The sequence below is a fragment of the Myotis myotis genome, unplaced genomic scaffold, assembly GCF_014108235.1.
Source record: "Myotis myotis isolate mMyoMyo1 unplaced genomic scaffold, mMyoMyo1.p scaffold_m19_p_49, whole genome shotgun sequence".
Taxonomy (NCBI): Eukaryota; Metazoa; Chordata; class Mammalia; order Chiroptera; family Vespertilionidae; genus Myotis; species Myotis myotis.
The window spans coordinates 796,772-810,187 of NW_023416356.1; the positions used below are offsets into that span (position 1 = coordinate 796,772).

General features: G+C 53.5%; 1 protein-coding gene across 7 annotated transcripts in view; it reads right to left on the reverse strand.

The window, feature by feature from the left end:
* WDR11 (WD repeat domain 11) overlaps nt 1–13,416 on the reverse strand; it is a 42,719-nt gene that overhangs the window by 1,213 nt on the left and 28,090 nt on the right. For 2 of the 7 annotated variants that reach the window (XM_036307643.1, XM_036307645.1), the window contains exons 15-28: nt 12,962–13,086; nt 12,157–12,304; nt 10,921–11,027; nt 10,482–10,596; nt 10,000–10,171; nt 7,571–7,679; nt 6,833–6,895; nt 5,719–5,784; nt 4,588–4,765; nt 3,921–4,016; nt 3,199–3,364; nt 2,685–2,782; nt 2,151–2,296; nt 896–975 (exon numbers count right to left, since the gene is read on the reverse strand). In XM_036307643.1, the coding sequence (XP_036163536.1) occupies nt 896–975; nt 2,151–2,296; nt 2,685–2,782; nt 3,199–3,364; nt 3,921–4,016; nt 4,588–4,765; nt 5,719–5,784; nt 6,833–6,895; nt 7,571–7,679; nt 10,000–10,171; nt 10,482–10,596; nt 10,921–11,027; nt 12,157–12,304; nt 12,962–13,086 (1,669 nt within the window). Of the gene's footprint in view, nt 1–895; nt 1,213–2,150; nt 2,297–2,684; nt 2,783–3,139; nt 3,365–3,920; nt 4,017–4,587; nt 4,766–5,718; nt 5,785–6,832; nt 6,896–7,570; nt 7,680–9,999; nt 10,172–10,481; nt 10,597–10,920; nt 11,028–12,156; nt 12,305–12,961; nt 13,087–13,416 lie in introns of those variants that run through there. The other 5 variants (XM_036307647.1, XM_036307646.1, XR_004967310.1 and 2 more) reach the window with 5 other exon arrangements.

Consider the following 13,416-nt stretch of genomic DNA (forward strand, 5'->3'; position numbering starts at 1 on the left):
CCACCAGTGGTCCACAGACCTCCGGTTGGAGACCACTGTCCTAGAAGATCCGCTAACGTCCTCCCAGGTCCCACAACTGAGCATAGCTACACCCGGGGAAGAAGCCGAGGAGCCGCGTGCCCGTCCGAGAGGCTGGCGTCTGGGGCAGAGAGAGCCTCAGTGAGAGGCTCTTCCAGGCCTGACCCACGGCAGGAGCCTCATTTCTGGGCGTGGGGTTCTGACGGCCCTGCTCTGCTGGGTTCTGATACCACAATGGCTCCCCTGAACTAGAGTCGCTTCACCAGAGCCCAAGTGAGCTCGTAACGACGACGTACAGACCACACGTGACTGCCTGTCACAATGAGACCATGTCGTCGTCAGGAAAAGCGCAGTAACAGGCAGGGCCTGCCAACGGAAGGCGTGGAACGGCACCTCGAGCCTGTTCGCCGAAGGAGAAACGTGGTTCCGCTGAGCCGCGAGGCGGCATGGTCCCCGCTGCAGGGACAGGACCCGCCCGCACGGCCATGGCGGGAGCCCATCCACACGCGGGTAACGCTGCTCCCATTTGCTCCTGGAAATGTTTTCCAGAGGAACACGTGGACTCACTGCCTGGAGGGCACTGCTCTGAAACAGCCACATCACAGCACAGGCTCCTTCCTTCCCTGAACGACCCTGCACCTTCTTTAAAGCTCAAACGCCGTATCTCAGAGCCCGAGACCCTCCCTGATGACTTCCTGGTCCCAGAGCTGCAGCAGCAAGGCCACCCCCCGCGTCCCCTCGCGTCCCCTCTCGGCTCGGGGATCAGAACAGGCTCTTCCTCGAGGTAATACAGCCCCTGCCCAGGCGGCGTGCCCAGAGGGGTCTAAACCCTCTCGTCCACTGCTGCCTCCTCAGCATCACCACCAGCAAAGGATATCTGTGTCCTGGCCGACCTCCAGGGCCCCGTACTGGAGACACGCCTCCACGAACAAGGCGGCTCGATCGAAGTATCTCATGCTGCTCGACAGAACACACAGGTCAGGCCGTCACTCACGGCTGCGCGTCTCACCAGCGCCTTCCTAGCCGGGCTTCCGAGGAGAGGGGGGCACTCGGGCCCTCACCCGCGCCCCCTTCTGCTAACACGGAAGAAGTGAGCAGCAGCCGGGACACAGAAACCTCCAGGGATGGGACAGCAGCCTGCACCGCTGTCCACACGTACCCTCTCCTTGCATTGACCTCCCCCACCTCCTTCCTCTGAAACACATGAAATGTCCATCATGAGTCATGGGCACCGCTCCTCAGACTCTCAGGGCGACCCTCCCACTCCCCACGCTGTCCCCTCCGCACTGCCCTTGGGCCTGGACTCAAAGCTGAATGTGCCCGAGCCTCTACAGACTTCTCCGTATTCTTCTTAAAGAGGCACCTGTAGGTTTGACCAGGACAGGCAGGAATAGAGCATAGCTCCCAGAGCAAACAAAGGGTTAATAGACATGGCCCTGCCCTGGCCGGTTTTGCTCAGTGGACAGAGGTCGGCCTATAGGCCAAAGGGTCCCAGGTTCGATTCCAGTCAAGGGCACGTACATTGGATGCAGGCTCCTCCCTGGCCCAGGCGCTCACCAGGGCACATGCAGGAGGCAACCAATCGATGTGTTTCTCTCACATCGATGTTTCTCTCTCTCTTCCACTCTCTCTAAAAATCAATGAAAAAATATTCTCGGGTGAAGGATTATAAACAAATAAAAATAAACATGGCCCTGGCTGGTGTGGCTCAGAGGCTGAGCCTTAACTTATGAACCAGGAGGTCACGGTTCGATTCCTGGTCAGGGCACAGGCCCAGGTTGCCGACTCAATCCCCAGTAGGGGGCGTGCAGGAGGCAGCTGATCAATGATTCTCTCTCATCATTGATGTTTCTCTCTCCCCCTAAAAAACCAATAAACTATTCTTAAAAAAAAAAAGTAATGAATAAACAACGCACCATCCCCCCCTTTTAGGTGTTTAATCAGCCTGGAACGCAGGCCTCTCCCCAACCTCAGGCACTGAGTAACCCCCCACCCCCCACCCCTCACTCCCCTACACCCCCACCCCCTCACCCCCCACCCCCCCACTGCCCCCCCCGCCCCGCTGCGGAGCCCCAAGGGCGTGGGCAGTGACGGACGCAGCACGGGGGCCCAGCCTGGGAGCATCCCGGTACCTGTGCAGCATCTCAGCGACGCTGGAGAAGCAGCCCAGGGAGAGGAGGACCAGGAGGGCCTTCGACTTCTGGTTGACTTGGGGAGAGCAAAGGTGGTCCACCCACCGCTTCAGAACATCGGCGCACTCTTCCGAGCTCAGCCGGACCTGGAGAGACGCCGTGTGAGCAAGACATCGGCACAGACACCAGCACCGATCACCACACGCTCCTGAGACCGAGGCTGGGTGTGGCTTCACTGGCAACACCCTGACGCCGCCGCTGACCACGACTGGGAGGGACAGGGCCGGCCTGCAGGGCCTGGGGCCAGCACATGGTGTGTGAGCCGGCTGCCACCTGGTCAGCACCGTCACCAGTGGGAACTGCGTCTCCCAATAAGAAGCAATGCAGTCTGTGCTCAAAAGAGCAGGAGGATGATTTGTAAGAAAATATTTGCAAAGCAGCTCTGCAGCCAAAACTGCTTCTAAAATCTTGAGTGTAAGGTTCAAGACTAAAGTTTCTACCCAAGCACTCAGGGCACCCACAGGAACCGCCTACCTTTGCAAGCCACGCAGCCCGGCTCCACTCCCCGTAGGTCTGCAGGTAGCGGCAGGCATCCGCGGCCTTGTCAATCAGGCAGAGCAGCTGCACACCCTCTGGAAGACCCCGGGCAGCCCCGTGAGCCCCGCGCCCTCTGTCAGCCGGTGATAGTCAGATCACGCCTGACTCCACCCGGTCATTTCACCTGCTGGAGACCCCTGCTGCCCCTCAATGACCAGGCAGGAAGCACACAGGTCAAGCACACTCCCTGGCTGTCAGCATGGCTGTCAGCAGGTCGTCTCATCAGCCAGGTGTGTCCAACTGGTGCCCGTTGTCATTTCCAGGGCCCCTTTCACTCCTGGAAAGAGCTCTGGCCCAGGCGATTAAGTTGGAGCTATCTCCTAAAGGCCAGCAAAAGTCCTTCTCTCCCTCCAGGACCCATAAAAAGGCAGAAACGTCCCTGATGATCTCACCTTTGCAGGGAGCAGCCTGACTTCTCCGGGCCCTGGTGAACAGGCCCCAGCTCGCTTACCTGCCAGCTTGCCGCTGGCAATCATGTTGGTGGCCACCAGCTTGATGGTGCTCTGGGAGGGGCCGGAGGAGGTGACGGTGGTGACCAGGCAGGCCTTCAGCGCGTCGCAGTAGTAGTGCTGGTTGTCCGCGCTCGTCTCCAGCAGCAGCTGCACGGCCCTGTCTGTCTGGCAGGGACACGGTTCCTCCAATGACTCTCCCCCAACACCACCCTCAGGCTCATCACCTGGACCCTGACGCTCACGGCCGCAAGAGGACTTTCATTTCCAAGAACTCCCGACGCTCAGTTCACAAGACGCACACTGAGCGTGCTCCTGCTCCTCCGGGCAGCGTGACCCGCTGGCCTACAGGAGTGCCTGTCAGCTCCGGCCACCAACAGAACACACCGCGGCCTCACTCAGCACCATGAGGCCCAAGGCACAAGCTGAGTAACCATATAGTTTCACTTTCTTAGAAGATGTGCTGGCCTGTCTTTGAGACAAAGCCCACTTTATACTTATCCTTTCAGAGAAATGCTATGGTGCGTGTACGGGGGGGGGGGGGGGAGGGGGGGGGGGGGAGAGGGGGGAGGGGGAGAGGGGGAGGGGGGGAGAGGGAGAAGGAGAGGGAGAAGGAGAGGGAGAGGGAGAGGGAGAGGGAGAGGGAGGAAAGGGGTGCGATGCTCTGAAATACGAAACAACCAGTAACTCCATGAAGCATGAAAAGCTGTAAAAACTGACGTACTTGACCCAAGAGCAGAAGCTGGTCCGTGCACTTGCGCGTGTGATCGTAGGTCGACCGTTTCGCCTCCTGCAGATTAACCCTTTCCAGCTGAAATTTCTAGAGGGGGGAGAGGAGAAGTGAACCTGGATTAAAAGACTTGATTATTTAAATTTCACTATACTTAGTAACTTCATTTATACTGACATCACTGACTTCTGAGTCATTAACCAACTCCACGGAAGGACTGGGACAGCAGGTGAGCCTGCCGTTCGCACAGGCCGCCGCTCAGACAGCACCTGTGAGCAGCTGGGAAGCCCTGTGAGCGCCGAGTGTACCACAGACTCAACGTCAGGAAGCTGCCCTTTCATATATAAAAAGCACATTCAAGCCAAGAGAAAGAAATAGGAAATAATAAGAGAGAGAGAATAAACCTAAGTTAAAATTTTTTAGGCAAAGAAAAAAATAAGACTGCTAATAAAATTTCAACGTGTATTAAAAAATCTAGAAACATTCATAAACGCTTCAAGTCCTGGGTCCAGCCTTTTTTATGCAAATGTGGGCATGGGCTCATTCTATTTTGCGGATTTTAACTTAGTTCCAAAGTTTCCCAAGGGAAGAGGGTTACAGACACGTAAGTCATAGGGAGACAGCGTTCAGGGCTAAACCGCGTAGGAATGCGCCACAGCACCTGGAAGTAGGCGTTCTCACAGAGCACGTCATAGCAGATGTCCAGCGGGTTGCTCGCCCGGTCCCGAGGGGCAGCTTCCTGGGCAGCGGGGGTGCTGGCCGACTTCTCCTGGGACCAGCTGTGCAGGTAGTGGGCAGCCACGGTCCAGAAGTGCAGCTCCGACTCATCACCGTAGAGCCTGCGGAGGCAAAGCCAAGCGTCCACGGAACCACCTGGCAGGCGGCCTGGAAAGGCTCTCAGAGCACCTGAACCCCGGGGCTCAGGGCTGCCACGTGACCGGGGGGGGGGGGGGGGGGGGGCGCGGGGCTGGCTCGGAGAAGGTGCTGAAGCAGCAAGTCCTCCAGGCCTGTGCCCGGCCCAAACAATACAGGGGCCTGGCCGCAGAGGGTCCCTCAGCCCCAGGCCTCTCCGTGGTGCCCAGAGCAGCGCATCTAGAAACCTGGGCCACGAGAGGCCCAGCTTGCTTGAGCGCCTTTCCCTCGGAGCCACAGCACACACGGAGGAGGTTCTGGGTTAACTGCCCACACGAGGTCTGGAGACAGTGTCCACTGTCCTCTGGGGAGTGGAGGGAAATGTCTTTTCACAGGTGACAATCCACTGTACGTGAAAGTACCGGTGATCGACTCTCATGTCACTCATCGGAATGACATCACTGAAGTACATGCCCTTATAGCTGATACTGTTAAGAAGCTGTTTGTGAGGGAGTCTTCTCAATAGATAAGGCCTAGATCTCACGTTTAAATGTGATTTTTATTCTATTTGTTACTACTTTAAAAATTGTCATATTAAAGGATAAACTACAATATATTTTTCTAATCTAAGAGAGTTTGGTCTTAACTAAAAATCCATAAAAGAAATGAGTTAGCCAATTCTGTCTCTTATACAGAATTCTTTTTAAAACATATGGTTTTTTAAAGATTGACCTTAGAGAGAGAGGGAGAGGAAGATAGAAACATCGATGAGAGAGAAACATCCTGGGGCCGCCTCCTGCAAGCCCCCTCGGGGGATTAAGCCCACAGCCCAGGCCCCGGCCCTGATTGGGAATCAACCGCCACCCCTGATGCCAGGACAACACTCAGCCAGCTGGGCCACAGGGCCAGGCTCTGCACCGAATCCTTCAGAGAGTGTTACCTCGAAACCAGCAGGCATCTTTGCAGAAGAGTGAATTCTGGATCGAGCAAGAGTTTCTTTATGTCACTGCAGACGAATCCAAAGGCAAGAAAAACATTTAATTGAGCAATAAAGCAAGGGGATCAATCAATAGGCTCTAGAAATGGGAAATTCCACTCAAAGGCTGTGTTTAGAACTTATAGAAGTGCCTTTGCCTGCAACGTCCCTGACATTACAGAGCTCTGAGGCCTACAGCGTGTCTGGCCTGGAGGGTCCGTCACACACCGGGCTGAGCTCTGACGGTGGCTGACCTTGTGACACTTAGACTCAGTTTTGAAAATGGGAGCAGCTGCCCAAGTACAGGAGCGGGGATGTCACCAGGAGCAGCGTGTGCTGAGAGAAGCGCATTCAGCATTTGCTTCTGAAACTCTCCAGATGTAAAATGTTTAAGGAAGAAGGGCCAGTGTTTTTATAAACTGATATTCTAAGATAGCCAAATACAGAACGTTCATAAAGGAGGGATATTCTTTAAATCTATCCTTTTCCATTTAAACACACGTTAACCTTTGCCTAGAGAAAACAAGTATTATTTGGCATTTGATCTCAATAAAGCATTCTATTATGGCGACCTTATTAACTGTTATAATTAGGTGTAACGGCCTCTAGATTGCATCCATGTGTTTGGTGTTACCAAGAACTCCTTGTGGACCTGTATGCTTCCACTTCCTTTGCAACATTATTCCTACATAATTCTCCCTGCTGGTGGCTGCTGGAGCACTGGCTTCCTCACCAGGACTGTGCTCGGCCCTGGACGGAGAGCCCACTTTAGGAGCAGGAAGTGGGCACACAGACCGCCTGGGCATGTCCTCACATGAGCTCACGGGGTTTGTGGTGGACGCAGCCTGAGCCAGGGCACGCTCACCCCAGCTCTGTTCCTGCCCAGACAGGAGACCAGGGCCCCGGCCCCCAGGAACGTGCTGAGACAGACCAGTCAGTCACTTCCCAACCACCAGGCTCCAGGGACACAAACCCCGGCCACGCGTGTCTCCTGAACTGCAACTTGTCTTCATTTTAAACAGCCTGACTGATACTTTCTCATTTTCTAATCTTCTAAAGACATAACTGGAGTGCTTACTTGGACAACGAATTCAACTGCTCTTGAAGGAGGCTCTTTATTTCTTCATTTTCTGGATAATCCCTGCACAGGAGAGATTCTGGATGAGTTCCGTATTTCTTCACTTACAACCATGTTCACCAGAAAAAAAGTTGTGTTAATTAGAGAAACCACCTCTTTGTAGTCCTTGGTTAACACCTGGCTGCAGACCAAACAGCAGCACTGTCCTCAGGGACCCACCCACCCATCATCTTTGGTGTTGGCTTCTGCCTCATTTCGTCAAAACAAAAAAACGGGTCAAGAGAGTCCCTCTGATTTCAAGAAACCAGAAGACTTATCAGTGGGCGCCCAAACCAGCAGGTTTAGATCGTGCTAGGAACAAGTTCAGCGAGGACGAGCGGCGTTGGCGGCCTCCTCTCCACCAGAGGGCACTCCGTCCAGGCAGACGCCCTCGGAGCAGGCACCCCGGCGCATCGGGGGCTCCTTCCCCTGGAGAGAATGCCTGCCTCGCGCCCCACACGGCACAAGTGCAGGAAGGAACACGCGCAGGTGTACACACGCCTGCTAACAATCCTTTCTGTGGGTGCTTTTACAACGAGGCAGGCACTGAAATGTATAGAAAAACACCTGAGCTGGGCCATTCTTGGCGCTTTTAAAAAGATGCCCTCGCAGGTCCTGCAGTGCAGCCACTGCTGACTCTCACGGACGTCCTTCACCCCCAAGGAGATGACAAAGGAAAACAGAAGTGCAGACACTTACACGTGAGAAATATCCAACAAGTACTGTCCGCTCCACGGCTGGTGCAGCAAGAAAGCCTTCAGGGCGAGGGCGGCTCTTGGGACAAGGAGATACGGGCACCACACAGGCTCTGGACACACACACACACACACACACACAAAGTTATTTTAAGAAAACACAATTGTTATACTACTGCCAGAGGCCTGGTGTGCGAATTCGTGCACCAGTGAGGTCCTTCGGCCTGGCCTGCAGGATCGGGCTGAAACCGGCTCTCCGACATCCCCTGAGGGGTCCCAGACTGCAAGAGGGCGCAGGCCAGGCCGAGGGACCCCACCGGTGCATGATCGGGGCCGGGGAGGGACCTTGGGAGGGCTCCAGGGTGTGTCCGCCCCATCTTGCTCAGTTCCAATCGGCCGGACCCCAGCAGCAAGCTAACCTACTGGTTGGAGCTCTGCCCCTGGTGGTCAGTGCACGTCATAGCGAGCGGTTAAGTGGCCTTAGCATATCATTAGCATATTACGCTTTGATTGGTTGAATGGACGACCAGATGACTGGACACTTAGCATATTAGGCTTTTATTATATAGGATGAAGCTTCAGCTACAGACAGTTTACAGAGTATGGTGGAAGGGGAGAGTGTGGCCAACATAATCACCACTCAGACACACAAGTGGAGAGATTCTTCTTCAAACTAAAATTTTTCTCTTTCAAAGACCCGGCGTCCTGCGTGGTACAGGATAATTATCCCACCGAGTGACAGACCCAATGCAACGATTCAGCAGGTGCCAGACTTGACTATCCGATGGCTGCTTTTCTGAGACCATTAAACCAGGGTGGCCCTCACCCTGAGCTGCTGGCTGCAGGGCCAGGCCACTCGGGCCCAGTGTGTGCTCAGGCCTCACTGAGAAGGGGCCCTTGAACAAAAGCCCCATCTTCCCGGACTCTGGGCCCTGGAATCCCGACGCCCAGTGGTCGGCTTCCTGAGGACACACTGACAAGCTGCCTGTTTTCAGTAAGTTCCTGTGCGAACAAACAGGAGATCCAGAACTCCAACCCGACATCTGGACTCTGACTCCCTACAGGGCCGCACCCCCACGCTCCCGCCTGGAGACAGTCCTCTGGGATCCGCTGCCCCTCCCGCACCCCCCAGAGCCCTCTTCCAGGACCCTGGGGACAGGTGCACCTGCAGGAACGACAGGAATCCGCACCAGGGCTGCCTCAGTGAGACGCAGCCCACACTGTGCTGTCCAGTCCCGCCTCTGTCTCTGGCTCCTGAGCAAGGGAACACGGTCATACAGGGAATGAGCTCTTCTCTCATTTGATTTTAATTAATTTACATTTAAAATATAACACCTGCTCAGTCATTTAGGAATACTGGAAGAATCTGGCTATAGCACTCTCTCAGCTGTAAGTTTTATAAACTCTAAATACGACTAACACGCATTTCGGCTGAGAACTTGCCTCTGAACGGAGATACGCTCTAAATGAAAATACACTGGAGTTTAAAGACTAAGTACTGAAAAATGTAAAATATCTCATTAGTAATTTTTAATAATGATTTTATGTTAAAATGATATAATTTTGTATATACTGGCTTAAATACAATTCTTATTAAAATCAATTTCATCTGTTTCTTCTTTAATGTGGTACCAGGAAATTTAAATTTATGTGGTGCACCTTGTATTTCTATTGGACAGCACTGCTTCAGAACACTTCATTCTATGTAGTTAAGTATAAATTAAATCACAGATAAAATATTTTATGTGAACTTTTCAATTTCAAAGTTGGAAAGTGATCAAGAGTGTTTCTAATACTACTTTTTTCCACAACCGACAGTTTTACTATTGATTCAATGAAATTACCTAAAATGCAGTTCACATTCAAAAGTGCTCTGTGATCCTCACGTGCCCGAGAGCTGTGTTCTTTTCAGAAACCCAGGGCCTGATGAAGGCCCCGCCTGCACTGGCTTGTCCTGTCTCTTGTCTCCGAGGCTACAGGACAGACCTCCCACTTTGATTCCGATCTCTCATGCTGTTTTCATTTTTAAAGAGTCGTAAGATAGGCATCAACATTCATTAACACTCAGAACACTTTCCAGAGTGACTTTCCAATGACAGAGGGTTGCCAGGGCATGAGGCTCGTCTCTGGGAAGCAGCAGCCCTCCCCAGAGCTGTGCCCTCTGATGAGCTCCCCTAAATTCCGAGTCAGCCCTTTTTATGAAGGCAAACTTCTCTCATCTTTCGAAAAAGCACCCAGCAGTGGGTTAGAGAAGGCACGTGGGAACTGGAGCTGGGAATGATGTCAGCAATGACAAGGGCCCAGCATCTCCGCGAGCAGCACCCCAGCTCCAACCCCTTCCACTCAGACCCGGGGAAGCCAGGACTGAGCAACTGAAGCCGCTCTCCCCGGAGAGGAGCCTGCACGGAATAAAGCTCCGTCTCGAGTCCGTACCTGTGAGCTCCTGCTCGTCCACCCTGACGCACGTGGACTTCATGGACGTCTCCAGGACGCGCAGGCACCCGTCGTCGGACGCCAAGATCACCTTGTCGGACGTGCACCAGTCCACGTCCAGCACCCGGAAGGCCACGTTCCTCCCGCTCCGTAAGCTGCTCACCATCTGCACCTTCAGGAATGAACGGGACTGTCACTCTGAGGAAGAGCAGAGGGTGCTCATCTTCTGATCAGTCACAGCCAAGGCCCAGGGCCAGGGCAAAACCGAAGACTCTGGCGTCTGTCTGCCTCCCACATGCAGGCTGCACCGTAAAGGTCCCAAAGGCAGTGATAACATTTAAAGTCCGTTGAGCTGTCCCCCTTGGAACAGAAGCTCTGTGAAGGGACATGTCCGAGGAGGAAACTGTTCTCAGCCTGACAGCCCTCCACGCCGTCACCGCTGAAGCGGGCGGCTCCCTCCGCGGCGCCCATGCTGGACCTACCTCCTTGGTGTCCCACACCTCAGCTCCGTCGTTGTACATGGCAACTAACTTCTGGTTCCCTTTCCCGGGGGCAAAGCGGATCTTCCTCACCCAACTGCGGTGGGTCGGGATCCCTCTGAGGACACACACGGAGCACAGTGTGAGGAGAGATGGACACTGGAAACTCTGGCCAGCGTCTCTTTCTATTTCTGTTTCTGACAAGGTCTGTGCTGGCAGAGCCACTTCACTTCCTGGGCCGGGCCAATCTGACAGAAGGGTCTGCCCTCCCAGCAGCTGGAACGATGTCCCTGCACCTCTGCATGGACCCCCCCGCAGGGATGAACGACCCAGAGGCTGGCTCGGCCCAGGGCCTTCCTCCCAAGTTCAGTGACAGGAGACTCATAGCAAGAGGTTACTTTTTTTTAAAACCAGATAACAAGAATGCATTCTGAGCTCATACCTGGATACTCTGCCTTTCAAATCCCAAAAATTTAAATTTCCATCCATATCTCCAAGGACTAACATATCACCTTTCCAAGCGATGCAGGTAATACTACCCATGCTTCCCTAGAAAAGAACAGCAACAAGTACACATAAACTCCACTCATAAGCTGTCATAACAGAACCATGTTTTTACTTAATAACCCTGATAAAATAATGACATTTTAGTAATAATTATAAATGGTTTGCTTTATTATGAATGCAATCAACACTAAAAGAGCTACCTAGCATATCACTTTCAACAGTGAAAAACCAGACTTGGACTTGATGGGTAGGAAGTTGTCTGAACTAGCTTTACAGAGAAGGGATGCCCTGGAGGAAGAACTAGCTGCAAGAAAAGAAACTGGAAGAGAAAAGAAAGAGAAGGAAAGGCAACCCTGATGGAGAGCTCTGGTCTCCACCTTCTCTCTCCCTGCAAAGGAGGCACAAATCCCCAGGGGAAGCCACAGCGGTTTCACAACAGCCAGGCAGCGATTTTTCTACTGAGGCAGCAGGTTCAGCCTGTGGCCCCCGGGAACAGTGGGGGTGAAGAGGCTGCACCTGCACAGGCACCTGCACACTGGGACCCAGAGCCGTGCAAAGCAGGCCCGTGCAGAGGCAGGTCAGGCAGACACGACGGGCCCTCGAGGTGGGAGAGGACCTGCAGCGGCAGCACAGACTCCGAGGCTGTGGGGTGGAGCCGAGGAGCCTGGGCTGGAACCCCAACTTAACACTGAACTTGCTGTGTGGCTTGGGCGTGTTACTTCACCTTTCTGTCTTGGATTTTATCATCAATAAAGTGGGGCAAGTCATGAAACTTAGGAGTTCCCATTAGTATTAATAAAAGTATACAGGCCACGGCCTTAAAATAATGCTTGCCACACAGTGCAGGGTCCACACACACTCGCTATTCAGTAATATTATTGCCCCATTACTTCTTTATTAAACGGGATCTTGTGTTGGCTGCTACGGAGCCGTGTAAGAACGCACACAGTCAGTTCTCTAGGGAAGCAGCCCGTGGAGCACTGGGCACGGCTGTGAGGCTACGGCATATGAGCAAGTCCCACCAGTGACAGTGCCTCCTCAGACACTGAACTTATTCACATTACATTTTTCTGAAACAGCTTTCCAGCTTAGCTATGGCTTCACTGGGTACGGAACCAACAGAACCTCTGACAAGAAGGCTCAGTAAAGACGTGCTCGAGGCTGGACTCACGTCGGGTGGGATCCGAGCGCTGTCCTTCACGGAGTTGCCCTCGACAGTGAAGTGGTAGACTTGGCCGTCGTTGTCGGTGAACACGAAGTGCTCCCGGGCCGAGATGTTCTGACTGAGCTCAGATTTACTCTCCGCCTCCTGCAGCAAGCTTTGGGGTAAAATGAGATAAAAACACTTCATCTCCTTAGAGTGACACCTTGACTGATTAACTCATCCAAACCACAGATGCATTAACAGGGGCGGGGGGGGGGGGGGGGGCGTTCCAAAACCATTTTTAAAAAAGCGGACGCTGATGACAAGAAAACACAAACCACTCCCCAGGAGTCCTCCCGGGAGGACACACACCGCGGGGAGGAGCATCCTCCATCCCCACAGGAGACCCCTCCTCGCTGCTGCTGCTACAGGCCCTCTCCGCAGTGGCGGGGGCCCTTCCCTGACCCGTCATTCCCTGGGACGGTTTTATTTGGAAAGCTGGTGGGGATGGGTGAGAACAATGATACATGTAGAATTCTGAATGTTTTCTTTGGTGCACATCAATGACACCATGATCTCTGTATGTTCAAGGCTGCGCTTGCTTTACTGCCAGGAGCGGACGTGTATGGAACAGAACGATCACGTCACGAAGGGACATGACGAAGGCACTGACCGCACGGAGCAGTGCGGCAGCGACGACGCAGGAAGCTGGGTGAGGACTGAACACCAACAAGGCAGCGGTGCCGTGCCTCTGGAGAGCCTCGGGGGCACTGGTCAAGCTCCCCCGGTGACCCGGGCATCACTGGTGGCAGTGGCGCAAGGGCACACGCACCTGATCACAGACGACTCTGCAATGCTCAGCTCCGCGTCAGAGACCACGGTCTGGCGGGCCATGGCCTCGCGGGTGGCCAGCTGCTTCTTCCTCAGGCTCTTCAGGTTGTGAGACGGGGACCACTCCTGTGAAGCGAGACCCCGGCACACGCTCTGTGTCCTTCCAGAGCAGCACTTATTATTAATTATTATAATTAATACGCGTCACTTACTATTGCTGCCCGTGAGCTCACAGTTGTACCTCTTTACAGAAAGGCTGAATGAATGCATTTTCATTACAGCTTAAGGCAGACGATTTTCATAATCTACCTCTACCTCTTGCTACCTCTCATCTTTAATTAGAGTTTAAGGTAGAAGAATTTAATGGCAAACTTCTAAAAAGTCTAACCCTTTGATACTATCTTTTTATGAACTGAAAGTAATAAATTCCATGGTGTATCTCCTAGCCCCACCCTC